At 40.5% G+C, this 21,304-nt stretch overlaps 1 protein-coding gene across 1 annotated transcript in view; it reads right to left on the reverse strand.

The window, feature by feature from the left end:
• The window catches only part of ntrk3b (neurotrophic tyrosine kinase, receptor, type 3b), a gene marked incomplete at both ends in the record, with an annotated part of 279,095 nt that overhangs the window by 16,829 nt on the left and 240,962 nt on the right, over positions 1 to 21,304 (reverse strand). The window contains 4 exons of the mRNA XM_080500842.1: positions 5,486 to 5,554; positions 6,542 to 6,785; positions 9,877 to 10,049; positions 14,838 to 14,968. Coding sequence (XP_080356968.1) covers positions 5,486 to 5,554; positions 6,542 to 6,785; positions 9,877 to 10,049; positions 14,838 to 14,968 — 617 coding nt within the window. The remainder of the gene's footprint in view (positions 1 to 5,485; positions 5,555 to 6,541; positions 6,786 to 9,876; positions 10,050 to 14,837; positions 14,969 to 21,304) is intronic.

Here is a 21,304-nt window from a genome sequence, read left to right on the forward strand (position 1 = left end):
GCACATTTAATGCAACGGTATCTTCAGAGCATCGACTGTCATTCACACGCATCGAAACATGTATAATTCAGGGCTTCACTCTCTGAACCCGGGGATGTATTTCCTTAAACATGGCGAAGTGTTGGTATAAAAACATCCACGTAGCAGGAAGCAGTGTTGCAAACATCCTGCATGGTTCCTTGCAGTTGTTTCATTTGTAATACTGTGGAAATGCGCTGGGTTTGGGTGGAGCAGGAGGATGTGGCAGATGGATGGGATTTAGGGCGATATTTGTCTCTTTCTTGAAGTTGCTCTCTTCCTGCTCACAAAGTGGTTGTGGGAGTCCCAGAGGGCAAACTTGCGTCGATACAACTAGTCAGCGACGGGATGATTGTACTCTTGGCAGGACACTGCTATTTATAATCACTCAACACTGGGGGAAAGTGTCCAATACAGTTAGGAGCGCCTCATCTCGGGACTCTGTCAATATTTTTTTGTGCAGGCGGATAGCGATGCTATCGGAACGGCAGCTTCACACGAGGCTTGCCACGCACGTTCAAACACACTCTGAATCCAGACTGACACCCGTCTCTTTCCACTAACTCTTCCTCTGGTTGCTGCCTAATCCAACATACAGACCCGCAAACACTATTCCCCTTTCCTCTCTGCAGTGTGTGTGTTGCGTCGGTAAATTATTCAATCAGTGATTCAGCCGTTGATAATATATAAGAAATTCACCACAGAGTTTTGATACAAGCTCTAAAATGAAGACGATGCTGAAGCTCGCTCATTTTTTTGTCTGATTGACTGTTGCTGAGAACAAAGAATCCAATACTTTTAAATGACATGTAATTTGCTCGGAGGAAATCCCAAGGAATTTTTTTCATTTTTAATACATTTGAACATTTTGTCTAGATTTCTTCTGACCACTCATGCTGAGATGTGTTTGCACTGCTGACTCCTCTCTTCGCCTGGGCGGAGGGGAGCTGCACATTAAGAAACCAACTGTGTCGCTTGACCCATCAGCGAGGAGCATAATGTGCTTTGAACTTCGCCTCATCATTGTGACCACCCAGCAGGAGCTCTCGGTGTCAGTGGAGTCGACAGCAGATGCAGTGTGCTGATAAGGCCATCACAATGTGAGGTGAGTCGAAGACTGTTGCAGCTTCCATACACAGCGGGGTAAGTTTGAAGAACTACTCGAAAGCAAATGAATAATATTACCTCTAATCAGCCACAACTAGTGCTCTAGAAATGGAGTGGTAAGTAGTTTCTGAAATGATTAGATGGATTTTTTAGAAGATTCGCTGGGATATTAGAGGGGGAAAATGAGAATTGTAGAATTAACCAAAACAGGTCCAAATCAAGTAAATGATTGTGTATGAAAATGAGATATGGCTTGGAGTAGATGAAGTGAACCTCGGTGCATCTGCTGGATGCAGGAAGGGCCTGGTGCTCTGTCTAATATTCTGCCCTGGTTCACCAAAGCTTGTTTGCACTGGTACAACCATCAACAACTAAACTGCATTTACCCATCCTATTTGTAGAAAAGGAGTATGGCTGCGGGCGTTCTGGTGAGATGGTTCAGGTGACCAGTTTGTTGTGGAAGCTGAACCCTCCAAATCTCAGTACCATGTCCATTTAATTACACTAAAGGCCACCACTGCGTCCTGATTAGCAAAAGCTATGAGCATTCCTAACCAGTCATCTGGATCACAGTCATATAACATACTCTAATCTGACCTAGGAGCCGTACACATTAGCTCCCAGCTGTACCCACCGGTAACCATATTTGCTATAAATTGGGCTTGGTTGTATGGAAAGGGTTGTCTCTCAATCAGAATGATCAAGGTTCAATTTCCACGTGTGGAAGTCTCCTTTAGCAGGACACTGAAACCTGACTTGCGCACAGTGAATAGGTTGCACACCTTGCATGGGAGCTGCCTCCATTGGTGTGTGTGTGTGTGTGAGAATGTGATTAACAGTGTGAAGTGCATTGGACGGGCTGCTAGATCAGTGAAAACCAATGTAAGTAATCAAATTTTAAGGAGATGCTGTTTTTGCAGGTTTGATTGGTGACAGTAAGGAGAGGAAAGGTCATTGGATTGAGTTTAATCATGACAGTTAAGGGAGTAAAGGTAATTGGCTTGAGTTATGTAGGAATAGCATGTAACATTTAATCAGATTTCAAACCAGGGACATGCTATTTAAAGCATGTGTGCATATCTGCCACTCTTGGCATTGAGCATGACACTCACATATTTGAGTCTGAACATGAATGCCTTTTGTCAAGTGAAGCTGCAGTTTTTAACTCAAAGTTCAACCTCTCATCTTTCACTTTAAAAGATTAGAAATCATCTCCTATTATTGATTAAAACAAGTTCCAATGTGCACTGAAAACATGTTGAAACCTCAAAGATTGCAGTGGAAAAACTGTACTGGGAAATACTCATCTGTTCCTCCAATTTCTACATCTTACCATTCTGTGTTAGAGATAACTCCAAACACCATCAATTAATGTGTCCATAAGGTTGGATCATTAAAAAAGGAATCTCACTCCACATGGGTACATGTGAGCCACATCCACTTCAGTCAGCTCCTTTATGTTACATTTACCTGTCAGCCAAATCAGCCACTCACATAATTTGTTTCAATCCAAACAAAATACGTGTGGAAAGCATTGATTTTATCAAATCACTAAGAAGTTGTAGGGAGTGGTGTATTGGTCCTTGAAGAAGAGGAACATACTCCCCATTTTTGCCTACTTTTAAAGCAGGCCAGCAACAATATTTCTAATAGAAACAGTGACTTGTTAGACTTCTCTATTTTGTGAAAATCCAGCCATAGTATTTCCTCATTCACACACTTCTTCAGAATAATTAATTGGTAAGCAATACTTGCCTTGTAATGACCCGACCAACTCTGCCTCTGATTGGCTCGTCAGCCCTTTATGCTGAACAGTAAACATAGATATTAACCAATCAGTGAATGCAGTGAATACTCGGCAATTAGAGGCTGAGTGGGTTATGGCTTCATCATCCTAGGGGGAAAAAATAGGCAATCTGGCTCATAGATAATGCTGATTGATCATCGGGGGATTTGTAAGTGGGTGTAAGCAATGCTGGCTCAAAAATAATTGCGTGTATGCCGTATACCCGTGTACACCCTCAACGCCACCACTGGTTGTAGGTATGGAATGTATGTCTTCTAATGTATAACAGGTAAAAGTAGTCATTCCCTTCAGTGGTGTCAGCACTCGGTATGATTTAGATCACTGAGAGATTGGTTTTCAGGGCTCTGGGGAACACTGTAGTAAACTGCAGTCAAGGAGCACTAATAGTTGAGCACCTTTAAGTGACGCCACATTAAAACAGATTCATAAATATACTGTATCTTTTACTCAGAGACACACTTAGAAAACCCACATGGTGGAGCTCCTCATGCCCCCCTCTGGCTTCGTACCAGTAAGAAACCTCTTATAGCTGCTCTCTCTTCCTGTCCTTTGACTGAGTTGGTAACCTGCATCACTTATATACTGTATTTGGCTTATAATCATCCGACAAGAACAGCCAACTGAGCCATTAAATCTTCTAGCTCCGTGGGATCTGCCTGCTAAATCAGCTGTGACTGAGACAATTAAATGAGCTGTTCTGTGGCTCAAACAAGTAAACACACTCAGGTTTGTTCTTTACTTGTCCACAGAGGCTTACCTCAGCTACCCAAGCACGGGTGTGGCCAGTGAGTATATGCACCGAAGCAACTTGCTTTAAGACTGTGTACAATGTTTGGTGGCATAAAAAAAAAACCGTGCCATTTGCCGTTTGAAAACTTGACATGACGGTGAAAAAAATATGATATGTACATATAAAGTACTAGGCTAAAATACACCTACGTATCTAAATATTTTTTGCTTTACATAATGGAATTCATACTATCTGGCAGGAAAAAAAACCGGTGGGGATTATGAACAGTTAATACTTCTTAATCGTTAGTCTGCAGATCACATGATGTACATGTTTGATTTTGTAGTTTTATACCAGATGCCCTTCAAGGTGTCATCGGAGCAGTTTGGGGTTGAGGACCTTCCTCAAGGACACACAGTGATGATCTGCTTGTAGTAGGATTTGAACCAGGTTCACTTCTCTGGCTTCTAGCCCACCACTACCCTGTAAACCATTGATATATTCACATTTGATAGTTGGAAATCATCATCTATTAGAAAGCTAACTGGTGGTTTACCTATCATAATCATTGTGTGTGGAGAGAGCTTAGTGAGCGCCTTAAATGGTGGAACAAATGAGCAAAATGTAAAATAGCAGCTATTATGCAGTCTTCAGGTTTCTGCTGTTTCAAGAATACAAGGTGCCAATTGGATGACATGTTAACACATTTAACAATGAGGAAGGATTCACCACTGGCTGAGGTCCTCTAAAATAGTACCGTGCTAGACATCTTCTTCATTTAAAAGCAAGATAATATCTGTGTAATATCTGCGTATTAAACAAATGCAAACAGATGTAGTCAGTTTGCAAAAGAAGACAATTCATTTTTTTTCTAGAAACTGCCACAATTGTTTTTTGTTATTATTGATAAGTACCTATGCATTCATAAAGTATGATTTAAGCAGGTTTTTTTTGTTTGCTTTTTTAAAAGCAGGATTGGATTGAACAAATGACTAACATTGTCTGCAAAGAACCAACAATCCAGAAAGTAAAGTCAAAGCTATGATGCTCACTGTCATGCCATGTGGCTACTCAAGCTAAATAAGGTAAAGAGCGTAATCCACCAATAACAAGTTAAATTTAAGCTGCTATAATGAGCCTAAACACGCCAGCTGTGGTATGATGACATGTGGATGAACCACTTTCAATAGAAATGCCACACACACAAAAGCGATACATGTATTTTGCTTTCGCACATGCAAGATTCATGGCTGAGTGATTGCCATTCATCTGAGCTGAATATATCCAACACTGTCCAAACATCCAATTACATATAGCTCATTATGAGGCCTTATACAAAGGCCTCGTAATGAGGATGCAAGGCTCTAAAAGGCTCTAAGTGGAGTATTTATAAACCCTTGATATTAAACCCATTAGAGGCTTTGGTTAGTTCAGAAGTGTGGTTAGAGAATAAATGTATGAAATATCAGGTTATGTCACAGAATACAAGAGAGCTCTTTAACGTTATTTTTTAATGTTACAATAGTTACAGACAAAACATAAAATTCTGTCTCACTGAAAAACTGATGTTGGGATTTATACGTTAAATAGAACATTTATGCTGTTTTTAACAACACCGCCCTGCTGGGATTGAGGGAGGTTGCCCTGAAGCATACACAGGGACTCCTTCCATAATGCTGCCACAGCGTAAAGAAAAATATTCTCATTTTAATAATATAACCATTACACAGATGGCATGCATGGAAGAGCCATGCACCAAACGCTAAAGACATCTCCCTCAATTTATCCCTGCAAATTGTTTTTACGGGCACAGAGCTGCTCACCCAGCAGACGGGTGCTTCATAACTGCTGGCGATGCCCCCAGCAAAGTCCGAGCTGGTCCAGCTGTCACGCCAGGCACACCTAAAGTCATTTCGCAAGACCCAGAGGTTTAAAAGCAGCCAGATGCCCAGCCGCCATCAGTCCTCCCATTCGTCCAGCAAAAGATGCGAAAATACTTCAACTCAGCAAGTCGCTGCTGCTTTGCGGCACTCACACTTGCTAATCACATTAAACAGTGGCGGAGAACTTGAATCAGAAGCTATATAAACAAGGCTCTAAGCATGGGGCTGGAGGCTCAGCAGGCTCATCTCATCTCTGAGCACACTGCTAAGACTGCTCCATCCTCGCCTGAATGTAAAAAGGCTGATGTGGAGGCCTGGGGCTGCACAGGGGACAGCAGAGCTGTTAAGTCTCCTCAGAGAAAAGCAAAAAAAAAAAAGAATGGAGGCAAAACAAAAACATATAAACAAAATGACACAGGAGAGCAACCGCTTCCACCCATTAGAATTATGTTTTTGTTAGCAGCCCCTCAGGCTTTATTTAGGGTTGTTTTGTACCTAATTAGAGACCGAGTCAAAAGTATTGTGAACAACCGAAACTAAATTTACTTTCCAGTGATGAGAAGTTCCTGCTTTGTGTGGGTTTCAAGTGGAATCTGCTGATGCATGAAGGACTCAAGAGGTTTTACCTTCAACAGACACAATGTGGATTATTTTTAATTTTAAAATGATCAAAAACAACAACAACTGTGGATATGTGAACAACAGCTGACAAAACACCTCATCTTCTTATGTAATGAAGTTGGCAACCGGACAAAATAACCCCAACTCATCTAGTTTCATAATACCATTGTCTACTGCAACATGGTGTACCAAGTCACTCTTACAACATATCTGCCCTCAATAAGTAAAAAAAAAAAAAAACCCTCAACCAAAAACAGTTCAATCAGTTGGTGTAGACAAAAAACAAAGGCTCTGGTCTTTTAAAAGGTGAGGTGGCCCATCGAAAAATCTCACAGAATCAAAAACAACAGAATCAAGATGCAAGCCGAGTCTTACCCTGTAGTAGTCACTGCTGTAGATGTCCCGGGACATGCCAAAGTCTCCGATCTTGACCAGCAGGCCGTTGCCCACCAGGCAGTTGCGGGTAGCCAGATCTCTGTGCACGAAGTGTTGGGAGGCCAGGTAGACCATGCCTGAGGCGATTTGGGTGGCGATGTGCAGCATCTGTGAGAGGCCGAGCTCTCCGTTGGACTGCAGCGGCTGACCGTCTACCAGGATCATAGCGTCAGGGCCGTGGGCTCTGCAGTGGACATAACGATGGCAGTTTCTCATATTAAAAGTAGAAGTGAAAAAAGGATTCTTGAGTTTGAAGTTCAACTTCAACGGCAGCGATCGCAGGATAATATAAAACACTTATCTGCAACATTATAAAACACTACATCAGTGAACAAAGCTTTCTTTTCTGTTCATATCTGGGACATAGAATGGCCAATATCGATCAGTGACCAATCAACAGTTCACCTTTTTCCTTCACTGCTGCTCTGGAGAATACATACTGTATAGATCAGATTACATGAAAATGATAAATGCATTATTAATCGTACTCGAAAAGCAAAAAAAAAAAAAAAGAAGAAATATGTTGGTCAAACAGCAGTTGTTCATTGAAGCATCTGATGTGAGGTTTGACCTTCACATTGTAACACATCAAACACAAACTAAACTAAAACATCCAGATATGTTCATCATTTCATATGTTTCTGTTCTTCAGGTAGTTTTAAACACTCAGATAATGACACAAGAGTGTTTCTGATAGGTATCCGTGAGAAGTAGAATAATGTGGCATCAGGACATACATCAACTGATTGAAGCAGTTACATTTAAACGGGCCTGACCTTTTATAGAGTGGGTCTACTTAGTCTGCGCGATATATCACGTTATGCTTTCATGCACTGTGCATGCATGCTCAGGATATCAACGCATTTGACAAATGAAATGCAGGTGTACTGCCCAAGACACAAGTAGATATGAGTGTGTGAGGTCACAAAGTGTGTGGAGTGAGCTTCGTGAGCACCTTAAATGGTGGAACAAATGAGCAAAATGTAAAATAGCTATTAGCTATTATGCAGTCTTCAGGTCTTCTGCTGTTTCAAGAATACAAGGTGTCAATTGGATGACATACTTTGTAGGCCAACCTTCAGGCTATTGTGCCAGTGGTTTGCATGGAGGAATGAACACATGTATATGATGGAAAGTGAAACACTACCAGTGATTTACTCCTATAGTGATACTGCAAAGTTGTGCCTATAACTGACCTTGAAAAAAACTTCTCAAATGAAAAAGTTTCAAGTTTGAAAGTGAGAAAATGTGACTGTTTATGCATCTTCTCATTAGTTCAGGCGGGAGGCCTCTCAAAGCAGTTCAATCAGGTCAAAAATAAAAAGTAAAGAAATCGCCCCTTTTCCAACTGGCCTCATCAGTTCCTGCTGTTACCTTGATGAGGCTGGGTCATCGACATATATTCAAGTCCAGTTGACATTATTCAGTTGCTTTGAGATGCGAGTATTAAAAAAATGACGGCGTAAAAGTTGATTGTACTCAGCGACATGACCTGTAAAGTAAAAGTTACTCAGTTTGTACCTGTGACCACATTTAAGACCCATTCAGACTAGACATTAAGTGCTGATGTACATCAAAAAATAATCAGTTAAAACTCATTACCCAATTCCTTGATTCCAGCAGCCCAGTGGTTTGGCTTCGATACTGACACACTCTATAGGCAGCAGCTTATAAAATCCTTACTATACCAAATTAAAGAAGCGTGCAGCCATTTCCGCTGATACATACTTTCATTTATAGATAGCAGACGGTGCTATTTCTCCTTTTTAAAGGTTTTATGCTCTCCCTTAAATAACTGAATGTGGGGATCATTACATTATTGTAAGGCAGAATAGAACCAGTCACTTTAACAAGTAACCCAAAGCTTCTTGCAGTATTGAGACACCCTCATCCTGCCAGAAGTATTACCTTTTACTATCTGCTGCGGTTAATTAACATAATAAAGAGCGGCAAGTGTTAGAAATATTAACATATTAACTATAACCTGCAAGCGTTCAGGCAGCTTTAATAGCAGTGATAAATTGTTATGTCTCTGCACTGTGTTGATTAATTCTTTAGCTGTAATGTGAGCTTAAAGCAAAACTTTAACGTATTCCAACAGAAATTTTAACCGAGGTTCAGGAATTTCACCGAGGTACAAAAAAACTGAACCAGTGGAGTATAACTACAGCTTTCAAAGTGACAATGAAAAACTCATTTCATTTGAAAAGTTCCCACTGTTCTCATCACTCTCTCATTACTGTGATTACACAAAAAGGCGCCATGTGGGGAAGACAGCAGCTTGTGCACATTATCTTTCCATCTCCATCTTGGATTTCTGCTGCAACGTCTTGCTCTTTGCTTTAAGTGTGTAATAATTAATCTCCTCTGTAGGAGAATTAGCACTGCTTTTGGTCTCTCCTTTTTCACTTTTTACTTCACACACATCCCTCGGTGGGAGAATAAGTCCAAAGCTGCTCCCTGTTTATCCAAAGGTCGCGCCGGTCTGCTACGTCAGATCCTCTATGCGTCCCTATTGATTCCCTCGCACATCTCATCTTTTAAATGTGACCAACAAGACCAACAGACCAAGAATCCGCCACGTCTTGCACCTTGCATGAAAGAATTTCATCATTCGCGACATTGCCTTTCATTTCAGGAATGATTTCCCAACAGAAAGACTTCACGCACTCTTGAATTTATGCACACAGGCGCACACGCACACGCACACGCACACACACACACACACACACACACACACACACACACACACACACACACACACACACACACACACACACACACACACACCCAACATGTCATCTTTTCAACTTTTTGTTCAAATTTCAAAAACAAGATCGACCACACACACGCACGCACACACTCTGCTGCTGTCAGCGCACTTGAAATAGCACACTTTTATCCCAGACTCCTCCTGTGCACGCTGACATCAACTCCAGAGAAACTTCCCATTACCAAAGCACTCGCTGTACCGGCATCGTGTCGCTTTTGTTGAGTCTTATCAGAGGTCACTTCCCACGGTACAGTCTGACATTACGGAACAAAAGCTTTAAAGCACTCATGTTTTCTCACCCAGAAAGCTGGGGAGCCGGCTGCATATTATGTCAGCAGCAGCAGTTTGACAAAAGAATCCTAGATTTCTTGGATTCCCAAAGTTTTACCTCCACACACTGTCAATAGGTTCCACCTAGCAGTCGAGACAGGCTTCGACCCCTAATGGAGCTGACACTCGGGCTTTCATCCACGGAGTACTAGTCCGTAGTAGGAAAACTGACCTGAGAAATTTGTTGAGGTCTCCGTGCTTCATGTACTCAAACACCATGATGAGAGGGTCTCCATCCACACACACTCCGTAAAACTTGACAATGTGGTCGTGCTGCAGATTAGTCAGCAGCTCCGCTTCCCTCTGGAAGTCCTTCCTGGCAGACAGGTTGGGGTCCTTTAGTGTCTGTAAGAAAGAAAAACAGACTGTGGACACTGTGGAAAGACACTTATTTGATGGTTTTGTTTGTTGTAAGGTCTGCCTTTGTTTCAGTGGCTACTAGTGCTCATATGCTGGAGAGATTAAACTAATGCATAATTTGTAAAGCTTTGCACTTTTATTTTCATTTATTTATTTTCAACAATTTCACATATACAGCAATGATTTGTGCATGGTTTTCACAAAATTATGAAAAAAATGGACACCCAAAAAAGCTTGGAGCTGATCAACTACAACTAGGTCCCTCAGACATGATTAGTGAGTAGTGATGAAGGAGGACTTATATATATATACATATATATAGAGAGAGAACCAGGACCCCATGGAAGCAAAGCAAACAGTGGCAGTGGCCGGTCCTTGCTGTGTAGTTTCCTGGGGGTACTTCGGTTTCAACCCTAAAAATTGCTCATAGGTGTGATAGTGAGTGCGTTTGGTTGTTTGTCGCTCTGTGTTGCCCTGTGATGGACTGGCAATCTGCCGAGGATGTGCCCTATCCTTGCCCATAGTTAGCTGGCATTGGCAACAGCATCCGGCAATCCTGCACTTAATGAAGTGGTATCAAAGATGGATGGATGAATGAGGCCAATCCAAATGAAAGGAGTGATGACAGTTATCTTGTGCAGGTGGTACCAGTCATATTCTAAGTGGGTCTTCAGAATAACCATAAACGCAAGGCAGGACAAGAGCCAATGTCCTCGGTGATGGCTGACCTGCTTGCAACTTGAACATATTAGGACTTAAAAGGCATGCTGGTTCTGCTCACATCAGAACTTGTGTATATCTAATGCGGGTAAGCAACGTTCAGGGAGCTGCATTCGGAGCCGGTTGGCTTCCCTGCACACAGAACTAACTGATTTTACTGGTAAAAGGATTAAGGGAAGTACCTTGAACTCCTTTGAAGTGGGGTGAATATAAAATACTAGATCTTGATGGGCTGTCAAGTAAAGCCACCAGTATCAGAAGAAAAAGGGAGGGAGGAAAAATCCACGAACAGCAGTAACATGCCTCATCGGAGGCTCTCATGGTGGGAAGCAAAAGTCTCTTGACACTTCATCAGCAAAAGGGAAATACACTGAGCTGCTGCCGTTGATCTTCTCGGTTTTAAGTCATGTTTTCTCAGCCTGCTGCTGACATCATTACAGACAAAATGACCTTGGGATCCTAATGCATTTGCTTGTATGTGATGCTCCAACAGTGTACTGCTGGAGATGGCTGATTTGTATAGCAGAGTAGGTAAATGGCCATAAAGTTCTATTACCAAATCAAGCCACACTCTTAAGGAAATGTTTCCTGTCTGGGCATTCCTCCAAAACAATACCTCCAAAGTGCTCACCAACAATAAATTGAGGCAAAGCACTGCAATGAATTTTCTTTTTGTTGACCTTTAAGTATATTCAAGAGCTTCTGCCTCTTATATCACAGGAAGTAACATGTGTGGATGAAAATGCAGGTTGTATTATGTTTTAAAGAGGTCATGGTAGAGGAGATCTTGCCTATTAGTTAATCCTGTAAGAGTAAGAAAAGAAAATGACAGCTTGATACTCCATCACCTTCATGTCAACTCTTTCACTAACTTTTCCTGTTTGCCAAGGTCAGGGTGATTCTCTCTCACTCTCTCTGTGTTTTTTCTCCCCGTCCCCTGGGCAGCTTTGCTGAGTCCGCAACCTTTTATTCTGAACTGCCCTGCTTCACATTCATAGGGTTCTTCATATTCACACTGGGAGCTGCCAAGCACAACTTAATATTGAGCTGCCACGCAGGGACAAGGCTTCTAAATGCTTGAGTGTCTTTAAAACATATCATCCAGCTTGCCGGGGTATTAACTTTGAGGTTATGTCACATCTGTGGAGCCAATATTGCAGTTGGGCAGAAGTCACTGATCTTTGAATGATAGTGTTTAAGAAGGGAACAAAAGGAAGGTAGAGGTCAGGAGACCAATCCCAGGAGAAAATACCTTCTCCCAGAAAACTGAGCACTCCTTTATTTAGAAATGTCCACCAAGCTCAATGTTTTAATTATAAAACATTTGGAACCCAGTATCGGTCGTCTCTTTCTCGACGGACTTTTCTGAAACACTTAGTGTGTAAGTACAACATGGTTGGAGTGAATAGTTCTTCTGCACATTCTCAGTAAATGGACAAGAACAACAATGGCAGCCCTCCAGAGGGTCATGACTCCCAGTTGATATAATCCTGAGATTTGGTAGCTTTATAGTTGAGAGTCACCTGGAATAGCAATCCAAGTTCTTCCTCTGTCCATATGAATGTTTGTGTACTCCCATTCTTAATGTTTATGGCGTATTTTATCTGTATGCATGTGTTTTCATTAGAAAAGCAAACAACAGCACCCACGAGTAGGCTGGCATGCTAACTATATTATTTTCAGGATTTTCACTGTTTCCATGTAAATGGACATCTTTTTCAAAACGTTGCTGTTTACATGCAAATCTCTGAAACCAAAATGCTATAACATTGTATTCTCACAGGGCCTTAATAACAGCTACAGTTGGTAGGATGAGAGGAACGGACTGTGAAAGCTTTCTGAAGGCATCCAGTGAGAATTCTAGCCTCATTAGACATATTTTTTAAAAGTGTAAATTGTGAAATCTAATCTAAATTTGGTCAGAGAGATTCTGAGATGTCCAAAATGTAAAGTAGATCCTCAAATATTCTTCATGTGCGAAAATGATCAATTCTTTAAAAATGTAAACCCTGTGATCTATCAACATTTGATAACCAACCAGAGGTCTTACCAGAGTTGATGGCAGTGCAACATTTTGTTTGTTTGCATTTTGCAAGGTTTAACTCCATATCCTTTCCACTGTGTGAGAGGTGCTGAGTGTTTCACAGTCAACCTTTATGAGCACACTGTGTGGATACTAACATTACATTACTAATCAGTGGAAAAGTATCTGTGAGTTTAAAAAAAACAATAAACAGGAAAGTGCATAATGAGACACAGTGAGAGTGCTGGCTGAGTGCTGTGGGTCACACGTGTGCTATGCCTGTGATAGCATAAGCATTTACAATACAACTATTTTCACCATGACATGCACAATCAAAGGAATGAAAACATGCAGATCCACTTTTTACAAATCAATGGGATCAGTAAGTGATTTTGAAGTGTTAGTATGGCATTCAAGAACATTTGTCAAAGCAATAAATGATAGTGGACACTATTTAATGTTTGGTTCCCTTTTACAAACAGTATAATTCATCTGGGACCTGTTCCATCCATATCCATCCATATTTTATAAAGGATTATGTATGCAATGACATGTACAGTGCATGTTAAACTCATGCTGCTGAGCTAATTGCGGAGCAGTGAAGCGAGTGAAGGTATCTAACCTGACGATTGCAAATATTTGTGACTAACTACGTGTATCTTTGATGCAGTATGGTGAAAGGAAAAAGTACAACTGAGAAGCATAACTGGTGAAAGAATGCCAATTTTAAAAAGAGGGTTTTTCGTGTTCTTACAGTTGATTTTGAGTTTGGATTTCACTTTATAAAATGATGTGTGCGTTTTGTTTTGTGTTTTTTTTTTAATAAGGGAGCTGCCTTGATCAGCACCAAAAATAATCTGGAAGCAAAATATGAGTTGATTTACATCTGACAAGCTGCTTCCTGCAGTGTAGAAATGTACACTTTTGCAGGTCCATGGATCTAAAGACACATTTTGTTTGGATTTCCTCCAAATTTCAGAAAGCATATGACTAAAAGGAAGGTTATACTTTGTACAGGTTGTCAGTCTATCACACACTCATATTCACATGTTAAGGTGAATTATAGTCTCCTTAATCTGTCCTAATAAGGAATCTGACTACTTGGAAGAAAACCATGTAAACTGGCGAGGAAAGAAAACAAGGTCTTCTTGCTGCAGGAATCAAACACCTCTCTTCTTGTAACATGTAGAAATTACACATGCAGTGAATGTTTTTTTGCCAATGGTGTGCTCAGTCATTCCATTAGTTTGCTTGTGTCAGTGTGTATTTTGATTCTCAGCAAAGTAAGAGAATAGCTGGTAGAAGAAAACATCATTGTGTACATCATTTTCTGTAGTTATTATTTTAGGGAGTCTGGATGGTTAAAAATCTGTTTTGCATTGCTACATGCTTCAAACACGGTAGCTCAAATCTATTCACACCTTTCCTACAATCTCATTTCCAATTATCTCAACAATCTTTCACTTTGACAAAACCAGACATGAACATTAATGGATCATTTAGTATACAGTTTGCCCACAATCTATTCCAATTAGAAGTTAAGAGTTCCCTGCCAAAAAAAGGGCCCACTGTTTAAAACTTCTTGTTCAAGTTGAGTTGCTCAAAAAGGTGAAGCAAACTTTTTTTGTATGCACTAGGTTCCCTTTGTTTTGCTCATATGCAACCTGGAACATGTGGCATTCAGTGTCTAATTACTGATGAAACACCTCATCCTGCGTCATGGCTGCCAACATAAAGATTGCCATTGGAAGACAGCCCAGTCCAGCTCTCCAATCATGTCGAGTCGATTTTTGTCATCGGAGCCACACATACTACAAAAACCATGGAACTATAATTTCATATGGTCGTCTTCATTCGGTAGTCTGTACGTTGTAAAATAGATAAGGTAATTTACCAAATGCAGTGTGCTTTAACGATGCTGCTGGATGGTTTTTAAGATCTTTGGAAAGAGCCAGGTGACCCTGTGTTGCCATGTTTCAAGTCCTGCTCTAGATGAAAACACACACTCACGACTACACACAATGACGTACCTTGACGGCCACCAGCATCTTGTCCTTGGTGGGGCTGAGGTTGTAACACTCCGCCAAGAAGACTTTACCGAACGCCCCCTCACCCAGTTCCCTCTTCAGGATAATGTCCCTCCGCTTTATGTGCTGGACCACTGGAACAAGAGAACAGAGAATCAGTGAGATATTTAAATAATATATTTTCTTCGGACGATCTTAGAGAACTGTCGTATCCTGCGAGAGAAAATCACCACCAAAATAATGTTTTGTCAGAGTTTCCACAGAAACAATAAATGAAGCACAAATGGAGAGGAAGGAAATTAATAAACAGAGCGAGAAAGAAAATATGAAGATTGATAGGATCCAAACAAAGACAGAGGAGACATTGTGTGTAAGTGCGGCTAGTTTGTTGTGCTCATTTCCAGTGTTGTTTTTTATATTCCTCTCCTGCCAGACTGCCTTTTTTTCACGATTCACAGGTAAAAAATATAATTCCTCCAATATTTTCCCTTTATGCAGCTCTTCCATTCACCGTCTGTCGGAAACAAGTCGTATTAGCTTTTTTCTCTCAAAGTCCTCTCTCCCCGGAGGCTCAATTTGTTGTGATAGGACAGCTTCCAGCAAATTTCCATTTTAACAGTTTGAGTCAGGGGAAATGCAACATTGAATGCTTGTAATTTGACACCAGCCCCAATCATATTTTATCCTCTGTGACTCCAGCTGTGATCATATAGACCAGGGGTGTCAAACACCCCTGGTCTATATGATCACATCATAATGACATTTAAATTAAAAATGTTCGTTAGTTTTTATTTGTTGAGGTACACAGTACATGAGGAAAATGTTTATATTTTCAGAACGAAAAACAAGGAACACTGAAAATGATGATTATCTCAACATTAATCCAATTTTAAAGAAACTTTTTGAAGCAAAATACAGTGAAAACGTCTCCGAGAGCTTTTGCATTATGCATGTTTTACAAACTCACCCTGGCAGCATGACATTGAGGCTAGTTTGACAGCAACGAGGTAGCTATCTTTCATGGCAGCATCACAGATAGCTCAGCTCAGCTCTCAGTGTTGTGTTGTGTGCGCCATTCTTAGGAAATCAAAACAAAAAAAAAGGTTTTCTTGGATAATTTCACAATTTGCTTTGCTGATTGGAAGCCTCCTGTAGGGGCAGTTCTGGCCCTCAGGCCTCATGTTTGATACCGCTGGTATATAGAAATCTGTAAAAAGTGATGTCAGCTTGTCATAAACTGAACATTTGACAACCTCCTCCACAAAGAAGATAGTAAAACATTCTAAACTTAGTTTTTTACACTTTGGGATGGCTGCATATAAATAGCCAACATCAAACGTTTATATGTGTGACAGAATATATGGAAAAGCATAAAAGGACCTCTTGAAATTTTTTATCAGAAACTCCCCATACTTTCTCAAGATATTGCACCAAATACATCAAGCTGAATTGCAGGGCAGCTTCCACAAAAAAGGTGGACCTGTCAAAGTATCTCGGCGACCTGAAACATTTCCCTCACATACATGCGATAGAGCTCCTGAAAATAAATGAGCAGTGAGAGAATATATGATGTTGTCAAAATGTGCAAACAAGGTCTTTATCCAACTGTGAGATCACTTAAAAAAAGAGAATAGTCGGAGCATTTATGTTCAAGTGGCTTTAAATCTGTAGTGCAAATAAACTGTGAGATGACACAGGACCTGCCGCGCTGCAAATCTCTCATCTGGATTTCTTGGTTTTACTGTCGACACTGAAAAACCACTGGAGGACATTTTGTAATGAAAGCAGAATTGTAAAATGTTTATTTCTAAAACATGTCTTTGAGTGAAATAAAAGAACTGGCCGGGCAGAGTGAGGGAAAAAAAAAAAAAAAAGCAGCCTTGTTGTCTCTCTTAATACATATTCTTAAAATTTTTTCCAAATAAACTCAATGTAACAAGATCATTTTAGAGCTACAGGGTGGCAGAGTTGCTGTATTTTTGTCCTGTGTTATGGCCTTAGATTATTCTTGTCCCTTCTTCCCATTGCCGCCAATGTTTGGAGTCTGAGAATAGAGGGTTACTGTTCTATTGATTAGCCTTTGAAAAGCGTCTGGGCCTTCAGTTTGATCACACAAACAAGCACCTGGATGAGTGAATAAGATGTAGAAAAAAGGAGGCATCGCAGGAGAGAGGGCTCGGGATGAAAGGTGTTGGTGTTTGAACAGAAATGCTCGCCGTGCCTCGCTCTGAATAATACATGACAGCTTGTGGGTTTACCATGAAAACTGTATGGTGGCTGTAAATCTGCAGACACACAACAAACACAGTTTCCGCAACACATTAGATAAAGATCACCGCAGCGCACGACGCTGTGTGTCGGAGCTTGTAGCTCCCTCCGTTATAAAATATGAATGAAAATAAACGAGCATATGTAATGCTAACCCACAGAAACAGTATTACAGGTGAAGAGCCAACGCCGGGATAAAACATAAAAAGAGAAATTAAATTAAAAATGAAGCTTTAGTGTTAAATTAAAATCTAACAACTGCAATCAGTGTCCAATATTTCTTTATTGCTTATACATTTTTCATTCTACTCATACAGTGCATAAAGGAAAAGGACACTGTCTTTGTACGTGCCGTGATGCACTCCAAACAATATTGTATTCCTCCTGTGCAATATATTGGCCTGTGTGTTTATTGTTTACCTTCCGGGAAATAGTGACAGGCTATACATTGGCAGGCGGTAGGCATCCTTGGATCATTATGTTCTGCTGTGCATAAATCTTTATAGTGCAGAGCCGTGGTGACTGGCTCACGCTTCTCACACGTGACCCAAAAAGCCTTTCCATATACAGAACCTCACACTGCCTATATGCTCATGTAAGAGATCCAACCATAAGACAAGTAAACTGCCAAGATTCTAACTCATCCTCCATCTGTGTGCTCTTTCCTTTCATCAAATCAAACTCGGGGTGGATGTATGTGTGATTGACAATATGCCATTAAGGACTCACACCGGGCTGTATATACTAGGGAAAGTAGTGTTGTGTCTGCAACCACTGCACATGAGCTGTTGCATCTATTGTAAGAGTGTTTTCCTTCCTCTCTGCAGATTTAGTGGTGAACCAGCCGACAAAACAGAACAGAAGGTGAGGCTCGGCTTACCCAAGTGATTGCTCATGGGACCGCTGAGGGCTCGACCACACTAACAAGGCCATTTCACACAACAAACATTTCCCCGTGCTTCATGACCTCTTATCCACATGCAAATGGGACTTCGGTAGAAGTAAACACCAAACTTAATTTAAGAATAAATAGCAACTAAAATGGGGGGAAAAAACCAAACAAAAAAAACACTTGAAACTGCCGTCGCACACAGTTGATTCATGGCCTTTGTTTAGTCGTGTGTAGTTACCACAAGTTTATGACAACATTTTGTTTTTCTGTGTGACTTAGTGTGAGTTTGTGAAGAAACGTCCACCAAAATTGCCATTTTGTGTTTAAGCAATTGGTTACAGACCTGAGGAGTCAATTTATGTCTTGTTCACTACAATTCTATGTAAAGGCTCTAATATAGAGGTTTCTAATGCAATCATGTACAATAAACTACATTTCTAAACAAGTTTAACCCAACACTCTATTACAGAAGCCATTATGATTAACTCTCCATGTAGAATAAAAACTACATCTGCTTGTGTTATTATTTTCATATCATATTAGCAGGTTTCTGTAGAATATTTAAAAAAGAAAAACAAATGTTTTCTGTAAACCACACCTGCCGTTCAGCAGAGCCTTAAACCTGCACTCCCCTTTGTTATCAGTGGAGATGTAAACAAGCAGAACATCGATGCCTGCTGCTTCGGTGTCTTTGCCATTCTGCATTTTATTACAGTTCCTGTTTTCCTCCTGTTTAGTGGCCACAGGTATGGATCTATGGAAGATTTTATTCTTTGTATTTCCAGTTATTTCCAGGTTAGTGTGGGTTTTGTCTGTTGTTTGGGCAGTTCAAGACCTTATGACTTTATCCCTATGTTAATTGTTGTTCCCCAAAAAACACTATTCATTATCACTTTCAAGAAGTATTTCAAAAGTCACCCCATGGTGGTTTTAACAACTTGGCAAAACTTACTATTTGTTTTCCCTGGTTAACAAAAGAGGTTGCAATAATAAAAAAATAAAAAAATTCTAAAATCAAAATGTGGTTTATAATAATTCACCGCTTAAGAATTACAGCTTTTTCAACATGCTGCAGAAACTAGATTACCTGCTTCAGATAGGACAGCCCAATGTGGGTTCCTACTTGTTAAATAGTTTGAAATGGGTCCCTTCCACCTTGTGGAGGGTTAAATATCATCAGAATAGGTGAACTGGACCTTTTGTGTCAAGCTAATGAACAGACTGACTTAAATGCTCTTTTCTTTGGTTTTCCTCACCAAAACCATTTGCTTTAATTCAGCAAAACAGATTATTGGGACCCTGGCAATAGAAATGCATTCAATGGTAAATGGAATTTAGTGACAGTATATAGAGCTTTTCCACCACTTGAGACCAAAGTGCTTTACATGGTTTAATCAAATTGACAGGCACATTAACACACCAATGGATGTGGCTGCCATACAAGGCACTCAGTCTCTCCAGGGGCTTCAGTAGTTTGCTCAAGAACACTTCCACATGTGGACACAAGAAGATGGGGAATTGAACCTTCAATCTTTGGAATGAGAGTAACCCACTCTACCATTCGAGCCACAGTAATCTATTACCAGTATTATGGGGATCAGAATCTTTTTGTGTCTATGCAGAACCTGATGATTAGTTCAATCGTTAGTCCCGTATTCCTTCCAACCTACATTGTTTCTACAGAATTACTGAAGCCCCCAGAGGTTACCATGAATCTTATCTTCAGTCTGCAATACATGCAGTCAGGTCTTACTTTCTTTTATAAATGAGCTACAAGCTCACAGTGGCTATTCAGTTGACCGAATAGCACTTTAACAGTGAAACACACGAAGAGTAATAGATTCCAACCCGACCATCTTTCTAAAGAGGTTGTGTTCCTATTGAAGTTCACAGCTTCACCAAATGAAGAAGAAATTGTCGATTTGGACTGTCTCAGTGAGCTTACCAAACAAGATTTTCTGGTGCTTTTATCATCTGAGCAAAGAAGCAAAGGGTCTGCAATTTGACTTATTGGTGTGACTGATCTCGATTTACTTATGAAAAGCATCACTCCTCAGCACCAGATGAAGATCACTTCCCTTTGATGCATTTTTGGAAATTGATGAAAAGATTATGCGTGAAACCAGGAGATGCTTGACAAGGTGTGAAAGGGAAGGGCCGCTTGCTTGCTTGATATGCCAGCTCTGCTTCTGTGGCCCTATGACTCATTTTCCTGTTGGGTATCTGACTTGGTAAATCCTGCATGTCAAGGACTGAGATGGTCAATCGGTTCTGCTCCCACCTTATTGAATGCTACCAAAAACCCAACAGGCTATAGTAAAGGCATACACCCCGACCCAAACGTTTTCACAATCACTGAACTGAAGTTCACCAAATGATCCGAACATTTACGCGGAAATGTGGTGCGTTTACTTATTCCATCTGACCACCACAGACTTGTTCTGATTAACAAGAAATCTCACCTGATTCTTCCAAGTATCTGTCAGATTATATCATTGGCAATATATCTGAAACCACTGTTAACTATGAGGAAATGACCCACTTTTAAAGTAGATCAGAACAGAAGTGTGTGCAGAAGCTGGCAGCCAGTTTGTAAAGTAAGAGTCCCACCAGGGACTCAACACAGCACTGCTGTCAGAACTCTGTCTTCGAGAAATCTGCTTTTCAAGATTAGAGCAAAAAATAAAATAGGTGCTATACGTACATTTGAATTTAAACTGAATTGATTTGACAGGCCAAAAGTCTCTGACACTAACGCAACTCACAAAGGTCAAACGATTTTTCTCAACCTACCGAACATTAATTCCCTGCAGAATCTTATCTCCTCTTCCGGTGTGAAAGTTTGCTCCGGCTATATGAATAATCTCTCTGCTTATCTTCTGTCTTCATTCTCTTCTTTGCTCTCCTCCATCAGTCATAATTATTTGAGCATGAGTGCTGGCCCTTGCTTTAGACACCTGTCATGCGGTCATCCTTCACATATGGACATTATTCTACTGTTCCACCTGTCATTAAGCGCGCCTGGATGAGTGAGTTGGTGAAATGCCAAAAATGTAAAACTGTTGTCATCTATCAGCAGATTGTGCCTCAGAAATGTTTTGGTGACTCCTGATTGCCAAAGCCTAACACATTTATTCTTCCTTGTCTCACTTCTTTTCCCCTACAGATTGTTATCTTTTGCTTCATTTTATCCTTTGCTGTGAGGTGAGCTGATAATTCAGAGATGTTTCATCATACATGCACAAATGAGAAATTTGCATTTGTTTTAATCATATTTTATCACTTTCATCAAAGAATATCTTCACATCTT

This window comes from Blennius ocellaris (genome assembly GCF_963422515.1).
Source record: "Blennius ocellaris genome assembly, chromosome: 1".
Classification (NCBI taxonomy): domain Eukaryota; kingdom Metazoa; phylum Chordata; class Actinopteri; order Blenniiformes; family Blenniidae; genus Blennius; species Blennius ocellaris.